The sequence below is a fragment of the Merops nubicus genome, unplaced genomic scaffold (assembly GCF_000691845.1).
Source record: "Merops nubicus isolate BGI_N331 unplaced genomic scaffold, ASM69184v1 scaffold20188, whole genome shotgun sequence".
NCBI classification, from domain to species: Eukaryota; Metazoa; Chordata; class Aves; order Coraciiformes; family Meropidae; genus Merops; species Merops nubicus.
In genome coordinates, this window is record NW_008623889.1 from 19,554 (window position 1) to 42,776 (window position 23,223).

Here is a 23,223-nt window from a genome sequence, read left to right on the forward strand (position 1 = left end):
CCTTCCAAGACAGGAGACTGGATTGTTCAAGATGTTATCTAAAGTATTCATGAAACACAAACCCCACCCGCTTAAAAGAAAAAAGGTTCCAGTTTATTCTCTTACCTGCAAATGCTTGACAAGTGCAGTGGCTTTCACCCCATGTGAAAACAAACACAGCAGAAGACGTGTGTCTCTCACCTCCCTACCACCCCCAATCCCTCTGTTCCCCCTCAGCATGATCACCCTGAAGGTGTGCTTAAATTCCCCATCTTGTAAGGCTGAATCCAAAAGCAATGTACGTTACTTGGAAGATGTAGTTTTATACTGAAAAACTCTTCATTTTCAAATACTGGCTTTTCTAAAATGGCTTAAAAAGAAAAAAGGAAGTAAGTCTTCTCACAAAATAACAATTCATTGGGGAAAAAAAAAAAAAGCCTGCAGACAAATTACTGCCACGGATTATTTCCCACAGAATAAGAGCAACTCTTCTGTGAGACCAACATGATACCGGTTCTGTGTAATCAGAAGCAGAATCACATTTGGTTTTGTTTTCTTAAAAATAAGGAAAAGTTAATTTCTGTGAAAGACATTATCTGGAACGTAAACACTTACTTCAACAGAACCAATCTTCCTGGATCTTGGAAGGGGTGACTTTCTGTGTATGTGAATTGGGTCTGATACCATTGGCTTGAACATCACTACTGACCGATCCGTTTCATCTCTTTTAGGAGTGTGTGCCTCCTCATCACTATCGTTTCTGTGAGAGGTTTTAGTCGAGCCTTCATTCTACAAACAATACATAATTCATTTTCAATTTGGCTGAACACCTTGCAATATATAGACAGAACTGGCTGTTAAATAAATCTTCTGCATAAACATAAACCAAGCCACTTTAAAAATACAAGATGTAAATCATGTGGGTGTTGAACAAATTGCTCTGGACTTTAATAATCTACTGCTTATGCTACTGTGGTCCTAATTAGCCATGCTGTTCAGCCAACATATCTTACTCCAATTTTCTCTTGACATGGTAATAAAATCCTGGTCCCACTAGTCAACAGAGGAATTCCAGCTGAGCTTTGCTTTTGTTCATTTCTCAAAAAGCAAGTGGTAACTCCACAGATGTACCTATACATCTTTGAAATTAGCAACCGTTCCTCAACAATCTATATTTCATAAACATGCCAAAATACCTTACTTTCTTAAATATCTTTTTCAGTTGCCAGAATTTCATTGATGATTGGCACTGATGCTGATAGCACTTTCCTTACAACGAGTACTTGGAATTTCTAGCAAAAATTCTGTCAGAGTCAGAGAAGTTCCAAATTAGCTGTGTCTGTTGCTCCATTTTAAATGGACGCTGAGGTAATACTTTGGGATTGCCTACATTTTACTAGGCAAAATAAGAATCACATTTGTATTTTTTACCTAACAATTTCCTATTGTTTATTTTAGGTATGTCTGCAACCAGAAAAACTGAGTTTTGCTTTAAAGACAGACATAATTATTACCTCTCTGGAGGCAGGTCTGTATCCATATCCAGCTGGTAAATTTTTATCTTCCTCACAGCCTTTGGCTCCTGGGCTAAAGTGCAGCTCCACATGAAAACGCTCTTCTGAAGAAAGTTCCTGAAGGAAAATTATTAAATAGCTTTACACTTCGACACATAACTTAGCAATCCTCATTTCTATATATATATTTATCCATTTAAAATACCTTGTTTGGATCCTCATAAAGCATGATGACAATCTGTGTCATGTAATTGAGTTCATTGACAACATTTAAATAATCCATTGCTCGTTTCCATTGTTCATCTTTTGATTCCTTATGAAGGCGAGAAAAAAAAAAAAATCAACAAATAAACCCCAGCTATTTTCTTTAAAAGCACTGATAATTTCTGTTTTTCCCCTTTTACATGGATTTTACATAAACAGCAGAACTAAGAAGCAGACATAAGCAGCTAAGGAAAAAACACATACAACCAGAAAAAACAAGTGACCTAAAATTACACATCAAATGAATGAAAAATGGAGACCAGATCTTTTGATGTTTTATTTCACTGTATCTTTCAAGTCCTTTCACCAATGATGATGTATGTCTTGTAGACAGAGCTGTTTTGAACTTGCTGGTTGAGAATTGATAATTTTGAAATAAACTCGTGTCAGCTGTTACGTTGTAGAAAATTTTTCTAGATATTGCTCTACCATTTTCTAGTAGATAGAGGTAATTTAACCATTACATCCCAAACTATTTAAAATTATTATTCAACTTTTTTCATGCTCCAGAAAAAAAATATATTCAGTAACCCATCTTAAAAGAAACTTAAAAGTTTACCAGCCTAAAACTAGGAGTGTATCTGCTGTAGCATGTCACAGAGGTCTAGAATAAAACGGTTTTGCCATCAGTGAGTTAGCAAGTATGTCTATACAACCATTTCAAAAGCTAGCATACTAATCAAACCTGATCTTACAAGCAGCCATAGAGGCTTTGACCTCTCCAAGAGCTCTGTTAGGTAATTTCTGAATCTGGAGACCTTGTCTTTTTCAGTCCTTCATTTCAAAGCCAATCAGATGGAAAACACTGCACCATTTTCAAGGTATTCTACAACCACTTTGCACAACATCAGCATTCTTGAAAGTCCAGTAGGGAGGGTCTTCACAATATGCCAATGGTCAAAAACAATAAGCCAGTTCAAAAGTTAATTCAAGAGAACTCTGAATGGTAACCTCAAGGGAAAAGAGTTGTAAGAATTAGAGGTGACAAGGAGGACAAAAAAAAAAAAAAAAAAAATTATCTGCCCTTTTCCAGTCTCTTTGAGACCGTAACATATGCTGCTGGATACACAAATGGAACTGAGCATTTAAGGGCATCCTGGTTTCCACTAATGTGCACACCAGCAATTTGAAATGCATCTCTGCACATATAGTAGGAAACCAAATGTTTGAAAAAATGTGGTAATCAGAAAATACTTTGGTTGATACAGTTTTAGTAAGATTGAGTCCTTTCTGTTCCTCTCAAAATAGCAGAACAGAAGAAGTGTTCAACTTACATCACATAAGGCACCGTAACGAAGGGTGGATAGCAGGGAGTGGACATGACTCTCACTGGTGAAATACAGCCGCGTACGAACGTGGCGTTCAGGGGACATCACGCCCCTGGAGTAACTTGAAAGAAAGAAAGCAAAAAGAAATTATCTTATTAGGCCATAATGAGATGTGTCCCTATTAGAAATAGCTGCCAACAAATAAACGAATCATACTTTTTAAATTACTAAGAGCTAGTAAGACATTTCACATATGAAACCTATGGAATATCTCCATTAAGTCTTATGGAAATTAATGTAACTGTGCAAAAATTTAAGACTTACAGAGGATGAAGCTTATTTACAGTATCATCATCTTGAGTTCTCTGAAGGTCAGAACGGATTTTTCTAACTAGAGGAGTGCAGTAACCTTTGGCAATCTCTAGTTTCTCAGCCTTAGAAATACCATATTCCTGTGCAAGAAGAAACAGACTTTTAAAATACAGTTAAAGATTAAAATGCCTTCAAATTGCCTTGTATACTGAAGCAAATCCATTATCTATTAGTTTGCTGTGGCTGCAAACTTTTGTTTGACATCTTTGTACGTTTGATTACTGATGTCCTTCCAAGCAATAAGCTGTTTGCCTTTTTGCTGTTTGATTTGAGAGACAGCTTTTCATTCACTAGATAAAGCACAAAACTGGATTCACCTTCTGATATGATGAAGCTCTTTCTCTAAAGCACAAGACCTAGGGAATTATTCTTCCATGCCCCCTCTTTCCCTCCCCAAGATGCAGACAAAATCAGGTGAGATGAAATGAATCATAGACAAGTAATTTTTTTTTTTTTTTAAAAGTCAATAATGAGACATAAGCATATTACCTACTTATTGTGTCTACCTTAGTTTGCAGTAAACCATCCCACACAATATTTCCTATTCACCTCAAATAATAATGAAAGTGGTACTTGAAAGCAACTGGGAATATTGTATTTGTTCCACTATCTACAATATTTAAAAATCAAAAAAAATGCTGTGTGCTGCACATGATATGAAAGTGCTCCCATCATTACGATGGGCCCTTTGGTTACCCTAGAAATTACCATAAGCCTACATAATGAGAAGTAAAAGGGCTTATCAAGTTTTCTTTGGTTTTCTTCTTTCAGTGTGTGTTCTCATTTTTACCTACTCTTCTCTAACACTGTATTCAAAATTTAAGCTTAACAGGCTCATGTAACACAACACATACTTATCCTCATAGCTCTTTTTGCCCTTCTTGCTGTTAGGGAGTTTGAGAGGTGGAAAGAGGAAGACATTACCCGTGTTTCATGTAGCATGTGAGGAAACAACTCTCTTACAACAGTGTTCTGTAACCACAGAGACACCTGGGTAAAACTTTAGTCCGTTCTGTCCTGTTACCACAAAAAGTTTTCATATCCTGCAGCTTACAATATTTTAGGACTAACCTGAGTTTAACAGCTTGTACTGTATGGAAGCTTAACTTGACTGCTCCTGGCCTGAAATTCTATGAAGCTTAACATGTACATTTTTATCAGAGAGTGTTAGCATTCTGAAACATCAGAAAGGTCTTTTGAAATTTAAACTACTTAAAACAAATTAAATTGGATAGATTGCATGTCATTTGCAAAAAGTCTGAAAATGAAATTTCTAAAAGCAGGAAGAACGAAATTAAATCCTGTTTCAGAATACACAGCTGTAAATTATGTCCTCCCCCTTCAATCTATGAAGAATGGCTGATGATCTAGTTTAACATGCTGCAGTAAAAGGAGACATGTTCACAGGTTAATTTGCTAGAAAAATTCACTCTGAACACAGCTTAATGAATTACAAATCAAGTCAAAAAACGGTAAGATTGTTACTGGAAAATAAGGAGGTAATGTTAAAGGCTTCTATTACTGCAAAATACAAAAATATTCAACAGATAGACAAGACACAGTAGATGTTTTCACAAGATGTGAGAAAGCATTTACTCTAGAATTTATTCTATTCATTTGAAGTAACTGAAAATGCTTACCTGAGGGATCACAATGTCAGCTAAAGCCTTGGAAAGTCTGTATAATTCCATTGTATTATCTAATTTTAAGGACCCATTGTGTTGCACGTCATATTTTATACAGTCATAAATATCAGGAATTTTGCTGATATCATATCTTCCATTTTTTGTCTTGAAGTCCTTCTCCAGCTTGGCCCACCTGCGCAGCATCAGTTCTAGTGTTTCACTGTGGTACAGCTGAATATCTGCACAGACACACATCTCCCATAAGTTATTCAAGACCATCCAAGTGATAAAAGGAAAATTTTAATTACATGGTAGTAACAGTTCAATACAGAGGGCTAAAAAAGTTCAAATAAATTAACTGCAGCACTTCTTAGAAGAGGGAACAGATGTTCATATGGCTCATTTTACTGCTGAAAGCATCACAGCTACATTGCTACATCAACACAGCAGAAAGCTTCACTGCAGAAATGCACCACTGGCCCTTTAAGCAAAACTACAGCACCAAGAATAAAGCACCCTACAACACAGACCATATGTAAAAAAAAAAAAAAAAAAAAAAAAAAAAGGCAATTAAAAAAAGCTGCAAGAAAATTGTGGGAGGGAGGAAGTGGAACAGGACAACATCTCTTTTAGAATAGACCACACATCCCATTTGTCTCTCGCTCCTGCATGAGCAGGAGCCAAGAGATTTGCAGGGAGGATGAATTACCCCCATACCAGGACAAGAGACTAGACCAAACAGACAAAAATCACTGATACTCTGCACAGGCAACACTTGTACTGCACAACCTCAGAACAGTAGCTGTTTGCACAGTATACACTGCAGAGAACACTGGTAGTAAGTATTCCAGTATTTAGCTAGTACCAAAAAGCCACTGTGGTCACTTTCAGCTCTAATTTTACAGCATCATTGGTTCATGATCTTTAATTTGGAGCATCATTTTATGAAATACTATCACATATCGTACAGCAAGCAGCAGCTCTTCAGCAAACATCTTAACTATAAAAATATACCTATGTAATTTAGCTTTACTACCACCTGCTTTTCCTATTACTTTTGTGGACAGCTGAGTTTCAAATAATTAAGAACTTCTGCAAATATTTGAGGACTAGCCTGAACTCCTGAAGACCACAAAGACTCTTTATATGCAATATGACCATGTGCTCCTACTGCTTTTTCTTTAAAACAATGCACACAGAATCATAAAGTGAAAATCCCTAACGCACTGGTGATTAAAGTTCTGCTGAAAGTGAGTTTAATGAAGAAAAGTTATGTCACAATTCTCCCTCAGATGTACATAGGAGAAACTAAATGTTTACAAAAACGTTCAAGTACCTGCAGACTTTGGATCTTCCATTCTTTGCCTGATCTGAGAAGTCAAGCTCTGGATCAAGGAATAGACCTTGTCACATGTCTTTACAGGATTTTTAATAACCTGCATTGACTTTATCAAGGAGACGCTTCCAGATGGAGTAAGCTGCAATTTGAAATAAACAGAAAATTATTCAAACTGACTAGATTTGAAAAAACTGGGAAGATAACGTGGAAGGTACAAAAGATTCTAAGTATCGGAAAAAAAGCATTCTAGCAGATTGCTATCAATTTTCAAACCACTTTCTCAATTATCTACTTGCTTTGAGGATCTAAGAAAATATACTGAAAGGTAAAACTCCTTTTGTTCCCAGACAGGAAAAGTGGAAAGACATTTAGAACTTTAAAAGTACTTAACAACTTCCCATCATTTCGTTTCAAGTAACTATTGTATTCAAAAGCTTATAAAAAATTCTGTAAGAAATGTTATCGTTAGGCTGTGTATCACAAAATCCTTTTTATTCTATAAAGTACCCTATCTGGCATAACTGGAAGAACCAGATTTGCAGGAGTAACTGATACCTGAAAAAAAGTTTCTCTCTTCCTGGTTTAGTTTTTTATTTCTACAGGACTGCAGCACACAAACACAAACAAAAGAAACCCTCTAAATGCACATATATCAGGAACATACCAGACATCTTTCAGAGCTGACTCAATTACAGAACCTGCAGAAGCTACAACTGACTACCATCAAGTATTACTGAAACAATAGAGTCAATATCCATGTAAGTAAGGCTTAGTTTCGTTTCTTAAAAAAAGTCTCCATAACCAAAAGTAAGAAACTGTATTAAACAATAATACACAACATCCATACATATTGGTACTTTCCCCAGTTTCCTCAGATGATAATTCGGATATGGAAAACTTTTGTCTTCTACTTAATAGTAAGCAGTTCCTCCCTCCCTTTTATGACCAAGTAAATCAACAGGAAAGGTGCTTTGGCACAGAAAAGAACCAAACCATATTGTTTTCTCAAACAGCAAGTGAGTTAATAAAAAAAAATTAATAAAAAAAACCACCAAACAAAGTTATTATCGCTTTATAATCCCAAAGGATAGTGATTTTCAATACTGTCTTAGAAGTGTATGCACTATTAGTTCCAGCCACATTTCAAATCCCCTTATATCTATACAGCAAGAAGAAGGGGGAAATAAATCCTTGTATCGGGTCTGGCTGAGCTGATTTTCCCGATGCAGCCCTCCTGGTGCAGAGCTGTGGTGCTGGGAGTCAGAAGGGAGTTGACAACACCCATGCTGTGAGCACCACTGAGCAGTGCTGGCTCAGCACCAAGGCTCTTCTGAACATTCCCCCACAGTGGGATGGGGGGGCAGGAGCTTGGGATGGGACACAACCAGGACAGCTGACCCAAACTGACCAAAGGGATATTCCGAACCAGATGATGTCTGCTCAACTACAAAGCTGGTACAAAGGAGGGGGTGGGTGGGTACTCCTTGATCCTCTGGAGCAACCACTACACGTTTTGGAGCCCTGCCTCCCAGGTAGGGGCCACACATTGCCTGCTGATGGGAAGTAGAGAATAAATTTTTTTTCCTCTTAATTTCCACACGTGGCATTACTTGCCTTTGCTTTCCAGTTAAACTGCCTTCGTTTTTACCTACAAGGGGTTTTGCCCTCTTCTTATTTTCATTTCCCATTCTGGTCTGTGCCAGAGGGAGAGGAAAGGGGGAGGGTGATAGAGTGACTTGCTAGGCACCTCTTGCTCAGCCAGTGTTAACCCACCACAATCCTTTACACCTGATAGTCTCCCACCTTTTTCAAGTGCTGCTGAATCCACTGCTGGCTGTGGTTGGAATAATACTTTTAATCTGTATGTTTAAATGAATCCACATAGAGTACACGTGCACAGTAGGAAAACTGGTTTTCAATAACGGACTTGTATTCAGTTGTTATATCAGAATTAGGGCAATTGAAAGAGAAAAGTTTCTTAAAAATAACCAACATTACTTACATTTAAAACTAGGAACAATCATGTGTGTTCTATGCTAAGTTGGCACAAACTCTATTAATATATAAAGCACTAATGCAGTATGTTAATGAGAAATTTTCTTTCGCTGGTTAGAAAGTATTCTACCAGTTTTCAGTATCATAATACTCTTAAGAGGTTAAAAAGAAGGCCTTGTAGTAGATTAAATATTGAAATAACTGCAGCAGGTATGCAATATATTTTGTAATAGCACACATCATCAAAGTAAGAACTAGAGAAAGTGTGAACAGTATAATAGTTTCATTTCTTCAACAATTAATATATTGTTAATGGTATGAAAAATATTTATGAATGAGGTTCCTATCTACTGTTTAAAAGTTTGTAGCTATTATGATTATTCAAATTGCAAGACAGCTCAAAAGATCTAGTAACATAACTAGTACAGCTTCCTTTCTAGTTCAAGCTATATGCAAGAACACAATTTTTCAAAACAGATATATAAAATCCCTGCTCATTACTTTTACACAAGAATTTGCATGGCTATATATTCAATTTCATAGGAAGCTAATCATAATGCTAACCTTATCATAGTCATCAGCAGTAAATTCTCTGTCTCTCTGTAGAATTTCATGGAGTCTCGCTTTTACACGATGCTGACAGCTGCTTAAGGAATCGCTGTCACTGTCCAGCAGACCATTCATATTAGCACTTTTTACCATCTGGACAAGAATAGGAGTCAGCTCTCCCTCTAAGGCCAGTAGTCCCTGAAGCAAATAATAAAATCAATGAGGCAAACAGACAACAATGAGAATATAAGGTTATCTTAAGAAAACCAACCAAAATTTAAACTCAATATTGTATCACTTGCCTATGGGCGAGATAAACAAGGACCTGGCCAATACTGCAGATATTTGCACAGAAATGGCCCCTGTGAAACACTGCTTTTGGTGTGCAGGATTGCTATACAGTGGGTGCAACAGTAATGGTGACATATCATAGACCATACTCCCCAGCATCAGCTCAAATAGTAGCATCTCAGTGGTGCCAAAATTGCTCTTGGGGTAGTTGTTCAGGTCTTGGGTTGCAGGGACTGTACAGTGCCTTCTCCCAGAAGCTGGGAAAAAAGCAGCTTCACTTGTGGGGGACATGCTCTGCTCAAGGCACAGAGTCACCAGACGGTAGTGATGGCAAGAGTTCAGCAAAACAAATAGCATCTGGGAGGACAAACAGGAAAGACACAGTGTCTTTGCAGAGACCCTGCAGAGGCAAAAGCCCAAACCCTGTGTGGTACAGGACAAATCAAAGGCTACAAAAGGTGAATGGACATTTCCAAAAATTGAGACAACTGGAAATTTCTGTTTCTTTTCTACCAACAGAAGTGCTCTGGGTTAAGGAAGGAAATAGGATTTTGCCTCATCAAGTCTGCTAACAAGAAGAAAAGACAGATGGTTGAAACACTTCTGCACCAACACATGCAGCATGGAAACAAATGGGAGAAATAAGAATTCTGAACATTTGCAGAGCTTTAAGTACATTCAGATTACAAAGATGTGGGGGATTGAGTTTTGCTATTGCTAGATACAGGGCCTTTTAGAAGCCAAGAAGGCAGAGGAAGAGTTAGGCTGTAGATAAAGGAGCAGCTTAAACACTGGGACCTTCACCAGTGACAGGCTGAGATCTTATTTGTAGGGATGAGAGGGCAAATAAGCACAGGGAAACATTATGGTGAGCCCCCACTGCAGATCACCCTATTTAAAAAGGGAAATAGATGAAGCTTTCTTAACATAACTGGATGAAGCCTCCTGATTGCAGGTCCCTTGAAACCTGAACCTCTCTTATCACTCCGTATTGTTACTAAAACTCACTCACCTAAGAAGTATTTATGTAACACTTGCACTGTTTGCATCCTCTCACACAATTAAAGGATCTGTATGATTGAAGTGAGGAGATAACTGAATAAAATATTAACAAGCACAAACAGTATGCATGCAAAGGGATTCTGGGGAGGAGGAGAAAAAGAGAAATATGCCTAGCATGCAGAGGGGTAAAAGAACTCTTTGGCAAGCTTTACAGACATAGGAAGCTCTGAATGATGTGTTTTATATTAACATTTCCTATAAATATGTATCTGTAACAAAAAAAAAAAAATAAGTTCACGGGTTTTAAACATCAGTCTCTTGTAAAAACTTTAACGTACTTCTATTAATTTCCAAAAACGCATGAATGTATAGTCTCTACAATTTTGTATTGAAATATGTGCAAAGTAGCACATTAATTCCACATTTCTAATACCTTCAAAACCCCTGACTTGCTCTCTACAGTTAGAAATCAATAACCAAAACGTGGCTTCAATGAAAAGTGTTGCTTTTTGAACTTCAAATCACCTGGTCCTAAGTGCATGAAAAATGTGATTTTTGCTCATGTAAAATGAGTACATCATCTCAAATCAATTCTGATTGTGTTCTAGCCAATACACACACACCCTATCTGTCACAGAAAGCTGACAAAATTTGAGGACAGTAAGCCCTAAATGAATAAGCAAGGTGGAAACTGAAAATGTTGCCAACTGCATCCTAGGCTGCATCAAAAGAAGCATGCCAAGCAGGTCATGCGAGGCAATTCTGTCCCTGCTCTGCTCTGAAGAGACCCCACCTGGAGTCCTGTGTCCAGCTCCAGGGCCCCCTATGTAAGAACGACAGGGACCTGCTGGAGCGGGCCAGACGAAGGCCACAGAGAGGCTGGAGCACCTCTCCTACGAGGACAGGCTGAGAGAGCTGGGGTCGCTTAGCCTGGAGAAGAGAAGGCTCTGGGAAGACCTTATTGTGGCCTTTCAATACTTGAAAGGGGCTTACAAAAGAGATGGGGACAGACTTTTTGGCAGGGCTTCCTGCAATAGGACAAGGTGTACTGGTTTTAAAATAAAATAGGGTAGATTCAGACTAGATGGATGGAAAAAAAAAATTGTTACAAGACGGTGATGAGAGACTGAAACAAGCTGTCCAGAGAAGTTATGGATGCCTCCCATCCAATCCAGAAGTGTTCCAAGAAGTTCCAAGGCCTGGAAGTGATCCAAGTGTTGGATGGGGCATGGAGCAACCTGGTCTAGTGGAAGGTGCCCCTGCCCATGACACCTTGGAATTAGATGATGTTTAAGGTCCCTTCCAACCCCAAATATTCAATGATTCTATGCTTTTGGAAGTTGCTACTGGAAAGGACTATGGTATATTGCTGTGTAATTAAAACCTGCCCACAGCTGCTCAAGAATTCCAAATGCTTGGCACATTAACTGGATACTTCTTCACACTGAACTAAATACTCTTTGAAAGCACAGTTCTTTTAAGACACAGGCTTGGTATACACTGTGGACTCTAGTAAACCATATATCTCCCCAGTCTTTAAAATACTCAAACCTGAGAATACCAGAATTTTTAAAATTGAAAATACAGTTTCACATTGTACCTTTGCAAAAGCTGCTGCAGTCATCTGAACTCGTCCCTCATCGGAAGCGTAGATTTTGAGATCGTGTCGGTAAGTGCTATGTAATCTAAGTAAACCACATCCAGGAAATCCAGCATAATCTCCTACCAAAAAACATTTTGCTCAAACTCTCTTTTTGTACTTCAAAAGGGATTTATGCCATTCAACAAATTTTTAAAAAATATTATTTTTTTTTTTTACCTTGTCCACCTGGATACATACACCTGAAAGCTCTTCCAAGCTCCTCTGCTTGAACCCTGCCTGCAGGGGTCAATTCTCCTCCCCATTTTAGAACCAGAAGCAGGGATGGCTCATTTCTTCTATTATCTAATTGTACACAGAGAGAGGAGTTTAGTAGTGAATTATGTTTTATATCCTTTTTTTTTTTTTGCAGATGAACAGAAGTATTTGGACTATGTAGTCCCTTCAGTAAAGGATCTCTTCAACACTATGATTCTTTAAGACCATTCTAACATTAAAAAACATTTAACTGGAGAACTAAATGGGCCTTAAAACAGAGAAACTTGAAGCAATTAAATCACAGGAAAAGAGTAACAGAAAAATATTTAGCATTAAATCTGAAGCAAAAAGTCAACTGAGACAGAAAAATTAAAACAAATTATATGCTAAATACTCTACAGTTATTTCAGTCAACAGCCATGGGTCAAGGACCAGAAAAGCTTATAAAAGTTTTAAAGACAGCAATAAATGTTCAATGGGATTTTCTCATTCTGGCCTCAAAACACCACCTTTGGTGAATCACTGAAGTTTCTTTTCAGCTTACCTTTCTGCTACAAGTAAACAGTGTTAGAGTACACATTTACTATATAGGTGTACCAGTCAGCAGATTAAGAGACACTGAATATCTGCCAACAATACAAACATTAATTCAAAGCAATGTATTCCTTCTTAACATCCAGACATGTTATACTGCTAGTTCATGACTATTTAAACACACGATATTAAGTGACTAGGTACAAAAGTAACACAATACCTTCCTCTTCACTGGAAGTCTTTGGGCAGCCATGAGGAAGATATGTTAACTGCACTTTGCGATTTATGCCTGAAAACCGCCCATACCTGAGGTATGAAAAATGAGAAAGTGAGGGGGGAAAAGACAGCGCACCCCATTTTAAGTATTTTCCTCCAAACCTGTTATGATCCTTTAACAGGACACAATAAACCTATGCTGCTCATTGATTTGCACATTTGACTACCAGTTATTGAAGAAGTGTTTAGGACAAACCTAACTCAACAAGCACAGAACCGACTACAGAAATACCAACCATTCTATAATGAAACTTCTAAAAATACTACCTACTATGTTTTGTCACAACATTGAACATAAAACTGAAAAAAAAAAAAAAAAAAAAAGGCACTTACAGAAAGCACGAGTAAGTTATCTATTGAGATTCACAACTACAGTGACTATCAGTATCCAGAATCTGATCAGGTAGTGAACACAGCTTCTATTTTGTTGGCCAAATAAGCTCTCAAGCAGAACATAGTTTTTCAAACAATTGTAATAAATTTCAATAATTGTCTATGATCTAATTTTTAAAAAATCAAAGCTACCTACTACTATTCAGAGTTCTGAGATGCCATATCTTTAACAAACCTTGAAGCCTTAAGGTTTGTTTGTTTTTAATTAAATATTTCAGGCTTAATATACAAAGCCTTATTTGGAATCCTCAAAGTTTGTGTAAGTAGACAGTACAGACAGTAAAAGTTCCCACTGGTTCCATTAAACTTCATTACGTCACTGCAAGAGCAGACTGCACTCAGGTACTTTAATTTTAAAAACATTCAAGAACATAAAATTTGAGAACAAAGAAAGTAACTTTTCACACTGGAAGTATACTGAGACACTGGATAAAGCAGGAGTTCAATTAAAAAGATACAGACATAAAACAGAGATATGGTCCAGTTCTCCTTCATAGTGTCCAACACGACATCTTTTCTCTTGATAACCCTTGTGCTTGAATTAATATATCATTACATATTTGATAACCATTGCAATCCAAGTAGTATGTGGTCAAACAGGTCAAAATAGCAAATACAACTTCATTGCTATGAGGCTTGAAAATTAGACACTTACATTTCTAACACAGTCTTTAGCTGTTCAAGTTTTGCTTTACTTTCTTCAATTTCAGAATCATTGTTTTGCCCAAGCTCTACAAGGAGTTGCCTTGCTATATCAAGCACTTCCTAAAGAAAGGAAGCATAGGATTTACTTAAATCAATAATGTTCTACTTATAAAATAGCATAGCAAGAAAATAAAGACAAACTTGCCTGCAACTGTTTTGGTTTTTTTAGTTTCAGTTTTCCAGATTTATATCCTTCACATTTTTCAAAGAGATCAAAGAATCTTTAAGAGAAAGAATATTAATTAAAAACTGCAGTTAATAAATCAAAATACTACTTGAACAAGTGGCTGTTAAACTTAAGGCAGTCTAAAATTAGCACCTTTAAACTATTTGAAAAGCATGTTCAAATCCATACTAAAGATGTCAAAGCAACCTTCATGCAAATCCCATTTCTCAAGGAAATCCTCAATACATTAAAGAAATAAGAGCACTAAAAATATTCCATTATTCACTCCTTCAGTGTTAAAAATAAAACCCAGAAAATAGTCTATATATAAAATGACATAACACTCATGTATTCTTCATCTTCAAGCATAAGCGTGAACAGAAGTAGGCACCAAAAATACCAAAAGACCAGTCAGTCCTACTGTTTTACAGCATGTATGTCTGCATGCAAGAAACCAGTCCCAAACCAAATAATTGCTTTTTACTGAAACTGTAGCTAACCCTAAGTCAATTATGTACAGCACTTTATGAATTCTGCCGTAAAAAGCAATATACAAGAAATCCAAAGTCATGAAACTTTGGCAAAAGTAAAATACAAAAAGGTGGTGCAGTAAGATGACAGCGCACACAAGAACAGTTGTGATAGAGAAGGAAAGACAGGAGTCACAGTCAAATAAATGGTGAACCAGAAATAATCTTTGCTGCATCATTTTGAATAAAGATATCTACAGAGACAAATTCATTTTCGCTAAGGTCAAGCAGGACTGTTCACAAGGCACAGCACAGAAGCATAGAAACATGACGGCTGGAAAGGACCTCTAGGACCTTTAAGTCCAACCTTCAACCCAACATTTCCCTAACCACTAGACCATAGCCTCAACTGCTACAGCTACTCATTTTTTCAACAGGGATGATGACTCCACCACCACCCTGGGCAGCCCAGTCCAGTGCCTCACCACTTCCCCAGTAAAGAAATTCTTCCTAATATCTAATTGAAACCTCCCCTGGCACAACTTGAGGCCATTTCCTCTCGTCCTATCATCAGTAATGAATGATAGAATTGAGAGAAGAGATCAACATCAGCCTCACTGCAACCTCCTTTTAGGTAGTCGTAGAGCAACAAGGTCTCCCCTCAGTCTCCTCCCCACTAAACAACCCCAGTTCCCTCAGCCACTCCTCACAAGACATTTTTTCCAGCCCTCTCACCAGCCTCGCTGCCCTTCTCTGGACCTGCTCCAGCACTTCCATGTCCTTCTTATCCTGTGGTTCCCAAAACTGGACACAGGACTCAAGGTGTGGTCTCACCAGTGCCGAGTCCAGGGGCATGATCACCTCCCTACTCCTGCAGGTCACACTGTTTCTGAGCCAGGCCAGGATGCCATTGGCCTTCTTGGCCACCTGGGCACACTGCTGGCTCATGTTCAGTCAGCTATCCACCAACACCCCCAGGTCCTTTTCCACCAGGCAGCTTTCCAGCCACTCCTCCACAAGCATATGATGAAGGAAGTCAGTGGAAGTAATTTGATAGTCCTGTTAGCAAGAGTGGTGCATACTTGTTAAGTGTAAGTTGATTAATTAGTTAATTAGCTAATTAACTTAATTAATACTTTAACTGCAAAATCAGTTAAGATTTAAAAGATAAAGCAAAAAACAACTTGTATGATGCAATTCCTGCTCAATTCATTGCTTGCACATCCCCAAGAAGTCAGCTCTGCTCTAAAGCATCCAAAACAATTTTAACCAAGATTCTGCTTACTTCTGATGTTTTACTTCCATTTTCATTTTTTGTTTTGGTGTTCGGTCCCCATGGCGTATTACAGCTATAACACATCTAAGCTCCATCCTGAAATTTCAAGAGAGTTGTATTTCACAATTCTGTATCTCAGGATCTTTTATTTAATAGCAAAACCATCATGAATTAAGACAATTGACAAAGTTGTAGTTATCTGACATAACTACAGAAGTGATGGGAGGAGATGCAAGAATACAAGGTTAACTTAAAATGATTTAAAGATATAATACATGAACATTGATTTTAAGCCTTTGATAACTACAGAACAGCTATTTTAAGTAGTTTTTAAAACAACAATTTTGAGGTTCATTAAATGAGAAAGCATGTTTATTAGAAGCGCATATTAAGTTGGTGCTGGAACAATGATTAGCAGTGAAGGAAGCTATGCATAAGAGACGCTACACTTGAGAATCCGCTGTTCTATACTCAGCTTGACTAAGGGTCAGAAACTCTGATTGCTGGCATAGCAATTGTGATTCCTTCCTTGTTTTCACCACACAAAACAAGCGTTCATAGGTCAAAGTGGGCATACCTTGTGAAGAGAAAAAAAAATTCACACAAAAGTTACATCAGGATTTTGTACAATGCAGGTGTAGCTACTATTTTCTTACATTGTTCCAGAAGTAGTTGGCACAATAGGGATGTCTTCAGCTTCCAAAGGAATCGACCATGGTATCTGAAACTGGGGAGCAAGTTCTCTCATTATGATATTTCTAAAAAGGGGGTTAAAAAACAAACAAACAGAAAAAAAAAAACATGAAGCTTAAAGCACAGCTTATACAACACATACAAACTCCAAGCCAAATAGATAATATATACATGCATTTTTATCAATGTGGTTTCAGATTACTAATGGTCTTTAGTCTCTAGGTACATATTTTTCTTTTAATTGTACAATAAATACCTACTTAAACAACAATTTAAAGCTGCTACAACTTCTACAAAGTTAACAATAGAGTAATGGCCCTGGATCTGTAAGAAACCTCAGTTTTTCAATCACAGAATCACTTGGCTTGGAAAAGACTTTCAAGATCCTAGAGTCCAACCACTAACCCAACTCTACTAAGTCCACCTCTAAGCCATACCCCAGGCACCACATCTGCAGGGCTGGGATGGTGACTCACACCCAGGGACAGGGACTCAAACCACCTCCCTAGGCAGCACGTTCCAATACCTGATAACCCTTTCAGTGAAAAGTTCTTCCTAATGTCCAGTCTAAACCTCCCCTGGAGCAGCTTGAGGCCATTCCCTCTTTAGGAATTCCAGTTGCTAAAGGAGTTCCTTGCATAGGATTTCATCTTGTTCATTTAAACGTTCAGACACATGACTCCATGGCCTAGCTGAAATAATCAGCAAGCCATTCTTGTCAAAGAGTAACTAGTATCTTTGGTGGTAGTTCCTCAAAAGTTGCTGTGATAGAACTGGAGAAATAACTTAAGTCTCTGATCAAAATAACAAAATAATAGCACTCCCTACACCTAGAGAAAGTTGGGAAACAGAACATTAGCAAGATTTAAAAAGTATTTCATCAAAATACACTGAACTTTAAATTAACACCTACACGAGAAGTAGTAACACAATGGGGAAAAAAACCTAACGTGCATCTTAAAGTAGCATAAGCCAGAATTTAATTTCTAAAGAGCTAGAAAAAAATCTGTTGTTACTTAATACTGAAATGTATTACATTAATGAATAATACATAAGGAAAAAAATTATAAAATAACTTTTTTCAGAGAATTCAAAAGCTACAACAGTTTGCATAAAGGGAAATCAGAACGTGTCTGAGAACTTTAACTCTCACTCAAGAAGTGGCCTAAGTACCCAAGACTACAGTTGTTACCTAGGATTTCAGCTTAGCTCTTCCTCTGTTTAATAATATATCTTTTTTTATTATCAGGACTACTTGATAAGGCAGAAAGCCATACTGTATCTCATTAGTGCAATCTTGCTGTAAAGCCAGTTAATAACTGCCCAAAATGGAATAAGCTGACGCTGAGGGCACCATTTCAGTGGTGTAAGAATTCACTACCCAATTCTGTATGATCCCTAGTTATACCTGTTTTTGCTGCCAGTAGCAGAGAGAAGATGGTATGACAGAAAACATCTTGACACTGAATCAGTTTGGATTTACCAGTATGAAATCCACAAATATACATCAGCTTCAGATCAAGGACAACATACATTAAGTTGAGCACATATTAAACAGCAGCCAGCACAACCACCCAGTAGTGCTTCTCTACTTGAAAAAAAATCTCAACTACCTTTAAGAACTTACTCTGGCTTTCAAAATACTTATTCAGTTAGCTTTAAGTGTTCACAAAACACTCTGATGTTCTAGGTGATTTTAGGAATAAGGAATTTGAGATTTACCTACTGATTTAGAATTCTTTTTAATATTTTATATTTAGTTATTATGACATATGGAATAAATAGTACATAAACTATAGTCACATACAATAGAGTGAATAGGCAAAACTCCTGAAATAAATCAGTAAACTCTTACCCCAGGATCTTAGCACAATCATCATAGTATTTCATGGAGTTTTTCACAAAACTGAAGCCATTCACATCACAGACATAGGACTGTCCATTAGCACGCAGCAAATCAAAGCCACAAACTGTTTGCTGTTTTTAAGAATGAAAGTTCAAGTCATTGATCACCTTCCTTAGAATGTTATTGTAAATAAACTACATTTTAACATGGCATCCATGTGAAAACATGACAAAAATAACAGATTTCATACTTAGTATCTTTTGCCAGTTCCATGTCAGGTTTGCTCATGTCATCCAAACATCTTCCTAATTCTAAGTTTATATTCTCACCTTAAGTTTACCCTTCCTGCATATCCCTAGCAGTATCAGTATTGAAGGTCAAGTTCGCATGTGCACAAACTCCACTTCAAGACTTAGAGCATAAGCAATAATGGGCCCACAAATTCCCCATTCTGACAGTGCATTCCCCACACAGACAGTTCTTAAGGGTAGTAGGCAAGAAATGGCAAAATCAAATAAAACCATTTTTGCCCAAATCTAAATTTGACAGGATAGTTTTGACATTGTTACAGTATCGACATGAGCAGTACGAGATACTAGATGCTATTTCAACAGATTACTGGTTTAGATCCCAGAGCCCACTTCGCTAGGTGATAGCTTCACACCCTCCAGGCTCCAGAATGCCATCATAATTACACACAGGTAAAAAGAAAAGAGACAGCCTGTTAATACAACAGGTGAAAGGAGGGCAAGAGATACAAGTTTTGAACAAGTGATTCTTAGAACTACATAAAAATGGAAACTATCAAACATTTCAAGTAAGGACCTAGTCATGCCAGTACCAAATTAACATATATCGTTCCGGATGTAAATACTATGTAACAAAGGCACCCAAAACTTCACTGAAGTTGCATTTTGCCAGCTTAGAAACTATTACAAAAAGCGTGAACATATTATGCATGGAACGGTTACACTGTGGATGAGCAAAGAACAATAGCAACATGTGAATTCAGGAAACTTATACAACATAAGCAACCCATCCTAGAGCTGTTCAATGCAATAAAGGAAGAATTCTTCTAGATTAAAAAAAAGATGCAATGTAGAAGTTTAATGTTTCAGCTTTGTAGGAGTTCTGCACACATTACCACTGATGGCTCTGTGCACTAAAATCGTACAGACATTTCATGTAATAAACAATTAATTAACACTAAATGTTTGATCAGATAGGAAAGTAATCAGCTTACTTTAAAGGCAAGGCATACTTTCCAAGCAATTAACTTCTCTCTTGCATTCAGGATGACTGGATACCTCACTTCTTTTCCTTCACTATCTCGTTCTACCTTACCATCCAGAGCTGGAGACTTCCGAGCTTCAGCATGAGCGTAGTCTGGACCTACTGTGTACACCTTTATTGAAAAACAGTACACTTGATTACTCCCTGTAATTAAATTACAACACACACACACATAAATATACACATACCTTTTGCTAAATCTGCCTGAAATGTGGTAACGACTTTAAAAGCCACTAGCAGCTTTTATAATTTAAAAGGTTCCTCTGACGTACTTTCCTTGAAGTATCTAAAGCACTTGCCTTCAAAGAACACTCACCATTTATTGAAAAACTAGCATAAAGCAGGAGGAGAAAACAGCTGAAGCACAGATAAAGAAAAATAGTAATTATAAAACATTATGAATAAAAAGGAATTTCTTACTTATGGTGGTACAGAGGTAAAGAATATTTTCCTCTCCAAAACAACTGAAGAACTTGGAGAGCAGGTTAATTTGAGAGTTATTTCAGTTTACTTGATTATGGAAATCTGGCTGCAGGACTAAGTGATCCTCTTCATTAAAAACGGTTTTAGGCAGGACTAAACAAAGCAAAGACCTGTCCAGTTTTAGCATGATGAGGCAGAGGCTTGAGAGTAACTGTGCTATCTACTCTGCTGCAGTTTCAATGCTCACTGAAAGGACTGGGGCATATGCTCTAAGAGACTTGTCTGCAGCTCTCAAAGAGCTACTGTCACTTTAATTAAAAATAAAACTCCAAGCTTTGATTTAAAAAGTATTCAACTAAACCAGATGACTGCAAATGCAATTTAGTCAGCAGGCTGCACCGAGTGAAGCTGCCTAATATAAAACTGATGTTATTGTTACATGGAGAAAATCCATTACTTATTTAGGGTGTTAAAAGTCTACAGCTGCTGCTCGATTACTACACTATAAGTAATCAAAATAGTCCCCACCCCTCAAGTCATCTGCATCTCTTCAGGTCACAAGACACTTTTCTTTCTGGAAACTCATCAACTGTATGAAAACTCCATGAAAATTGATCCTTGACACAAATACATACTTTCATCTTTAAAACTGATAAGCTTTTGGAGCACTTGATTGTTCTAAATATGAATAAGAATGCACAGTTGTTATACCTTCACATCAGTGCCATCTGTAGGCATGAATTCCTCATAAATATAGGAGCCAGTCTTTCTCACACTGCTTTCAGGTGAATAAACACTGCTTCTGCTGCCAATCTGAAATGAATATTTTTCTGTTAGTGAACTCAGATGCTACTGTTTGAGAAATTTTAGAACTCCTTAAAATCACACACCTGTACTGAGAAAACACATCCCGTATCAAATGAAGCAAGCAGATTTTCATCATTCCCAAAGGATTTTTAGAAGATTCTAAAAGTGCACTGAGACTGTGTGCTTCTTTAATCTCTAAGAATTTCCAGTGGCTGACAATCCACTCAAGGAAAAAGGGTCTTCATTCAACATGCATGTTCTCCTGAAATCAGCTTCTCTGATCTGCCACTAGTCCTACACAAGCAGAGCATGGCAAAACAGCTGCCAGCTAACATACGGATAGGACAGAATTATTCTGCAATTCTTTCAGTCATCTACAACTTTTCTATAGCTTTAGTACAATACTCTCACCTTTCGGAAGAGGAAGAGCCTTTGGCTTCCACCCCCAGCAGATGTTGGATAATAAATGTAAACATTGTGGTCCTCTGCACTAACTGGCTTTTCTACAAAAGGCTTTTGGAAAACTTCTCCATTCACTTCCACATGATCTTCCCCTTCAATCAAGTTGCATTCTGAAGAAACAATGCAAACAACAGAGATGTAATGACATATTAATGGACTTAAATGATTAAAGATTTGGGGTAATTATGTCGGTTGAAATAAAAAGATGATATTACATTTTTGGTTTGCTGATTTATTACCAACTGCACAATAACCTGATGAACATGTCTCCTGTACAACATCTGTATTATGTTACTCTAACACGATGTTCCAGGATTTCTGTTGATTCCCTCAGTGCCAAACAGGCAATTGTCTCCTACAGATGCATAAGCTTGCATTGGTGGCATGTTTTTGGAAATGTTTTGAAGGCAGGTATAGGGCTATTTGTCTCTTGCTTCAGTGCCTTTCTATGCAGTATCAGGGAATGGCAGATGGAAAATGAACACAGTGTGCTCCTGGCTGCAGCAGTAGTTTTAGTAGGCTGAGAACTGTCTCACATTGATGCACCACACACATAAGGCTAAGTCCTCTAGAATCAGTAGTGAAGAGATTCCTCATCGCTGGTCAGCTGCATGCAGCAACTTTTATTTCACTTTTGTAGCATAAATGAGTCCTTTACCCCCTAGATTATGCAGACAGTTTAACCTATCACTCCCTACCTCTTAAGAGCTATACCAAATAATAGTTCAAGTTTCTTTTTTTTTTTCTTATCTCTTACTCTTGAGCTGCTAAGTTTGTTTTCAGGTACAGAAAAAATGAATACCAATTTATATTCAGAGTATATCATCTGCACATCTGTCACTAGATTTCCCTTATAAAGGTGCTTATAGTTAGAAAGGAAAGTATTCACTAGCCTGATTTGTTTCAGTCAATATTACTTTCCTAAGTAAAATTAGTTAATTATTGTGTGTAACATAACAACACGAATGCTGCTGTCTTTGGTGACATACTAGAGCCTCTGTTGGGAGTTTTGGAGGCCCTTATGTTCTACTTGTTCTATGATGGCTGTAGGAGGATTATGACCCCAGGCTTCAGATTCATGCTTTCAGATGCATGCTTGTACTGCCTTTGGCAGGGATGGAGTTAATTGTCATCACAGCAGCTGGTATGGTAGTATGTTTTGAGTTTATGACCAAAACAGCCTTGATGTTTTTGTTATTGATGAACTGTGCTTCAATGCCTTTTCTGTTTCACATATTGTCCTGACAGTCAGTGGGAGCTAATTCACAATAATACTTTAAATAACTGCAGGGGAAATCAAACACTGCACAAATGAATTAATTCTCCAGCAAGTGTCATTTAGCTTTCCCCTACGTAACTACTGTTCTCCAGCACAAACAAAGAGATGCCAATGGTTGATGTTTTAGTTACCAGTTTTTACCTTGGGGATTGTTTGGATCACGATTCAAAACTGCATAGCGAGGAAGTAAAATGCCTTCAGATTTCAGAATACCATATACTTCTCTCCTACAGGAAAAGACAAAGAAAGTTTCACAGTAACACAGCAAACCCTGCCAACATTTCTGTTTTATAGTTCACAATTAAGGAAGAAGAAAAATAATTTTTTTTTTTTTTGAAACACACAGGATAAGATTACATAAATAGTACTCATCATTAATATAACACTTTAAAGGTCACTGACACAGCTGTGCCCTTGCAGAAATCTCATCAGTATCAATAAAAATGTAGTTTGTTACGCAAGTCCTGTTTTTTCCAGTCTGGCAGGGCAATAGGGGGACCTCAATCCATGCCACTGTTACCACTTTGATGCCAGTGCCAGCAAT

General features: G+C 37.5%; 1 protein-coding gene across 1 annotated transcript in view; it reads right to left on the reverse strand.

The window, feature by feature from the left end:
- PPIP5K2 (diphosphoinositol pentakisphosphate kinase 2) overlaps positions 1 to 22,906 on the reverse strand; it is a gene marked incomplete at its 5' end in the record, with an annotated part of 36,256 nt that extends 13,350 nt beyond the window's left edge. The window contains 20 exons of the mRNA XM_008945234.1: positions 595 to 768; positions 1,494 to 1,610; positions 1,699 to 1,806; positions 3,032 to 3,146; positions 3,350 to 3,477; positions 5,038 to 5,261; positions 6,359 to 6,500; positions 8,921 to 9,103; positions 11,799 to 11,920; positions 12,018 to 12,143; positions 12,811 to 12,896; positions 13,915 to 14,024; positions 14,110 to 14,185; positions 15,886 to 15,972; positions 16,533 to 16,634; positions 18,425 to 18,546; positions 19,659 to 19,820; positions 20,843 to 20,944; positions 21,350 to 21,510; positions 22,821 to 22,906. Coding sequence (XP_008943482.1) covers positions 595 to 768; positions 1,494 to 1,610; positions 1,699 to 1,806; positions 3,032 to 3,146; positions 3,350 to 3,477; positions 5,038 to 5,261; positions 6,359 to 6,500; positions 8,921 to 9,103; positions 11,799 to 11,920; positions 12,018 to 12,143; positions 12,811 to 12,896; positions 13,915 to 14,024; positions 14,110 to 14,185; positions 15,886 to 15,972; positions 16,533 to 16,634; positions 18,425 to 18,546; positions 19,659 to 19,820; positions 20,843 to 20,944; positions 21,350 to 21,510; positions 22,821 to 22,906 — 2,533 coding nt within the window. The remainder of the gene's footprint in view (positions 1 to 594; positions 769 to 1,493; positions 1,611 to 1,698; positions 1,807 to 3,031; positions 3,147 to 3,349; positions 3,478 to 5,037; positions 5,262 to 6,358; positions 6,501 to 8,920; positions 9,104 to 11,798; positions 11,921 to 12,017; positions 12,144 to 12,810; positions 12,897 to 13,914; positions 14,025 to 14,109; positions 14,186 to 15,885; positions 15,973 to 16,532; positions 16,635 to 18,424; positions 18,547 to 19,658; positions 19,821 to 20,842; positions 20,945 to 21,349; positions 21,511 to 22,820) is intronic.
- Positions 22,907 to 23,223: the final 317 nt, after the last annotated feature.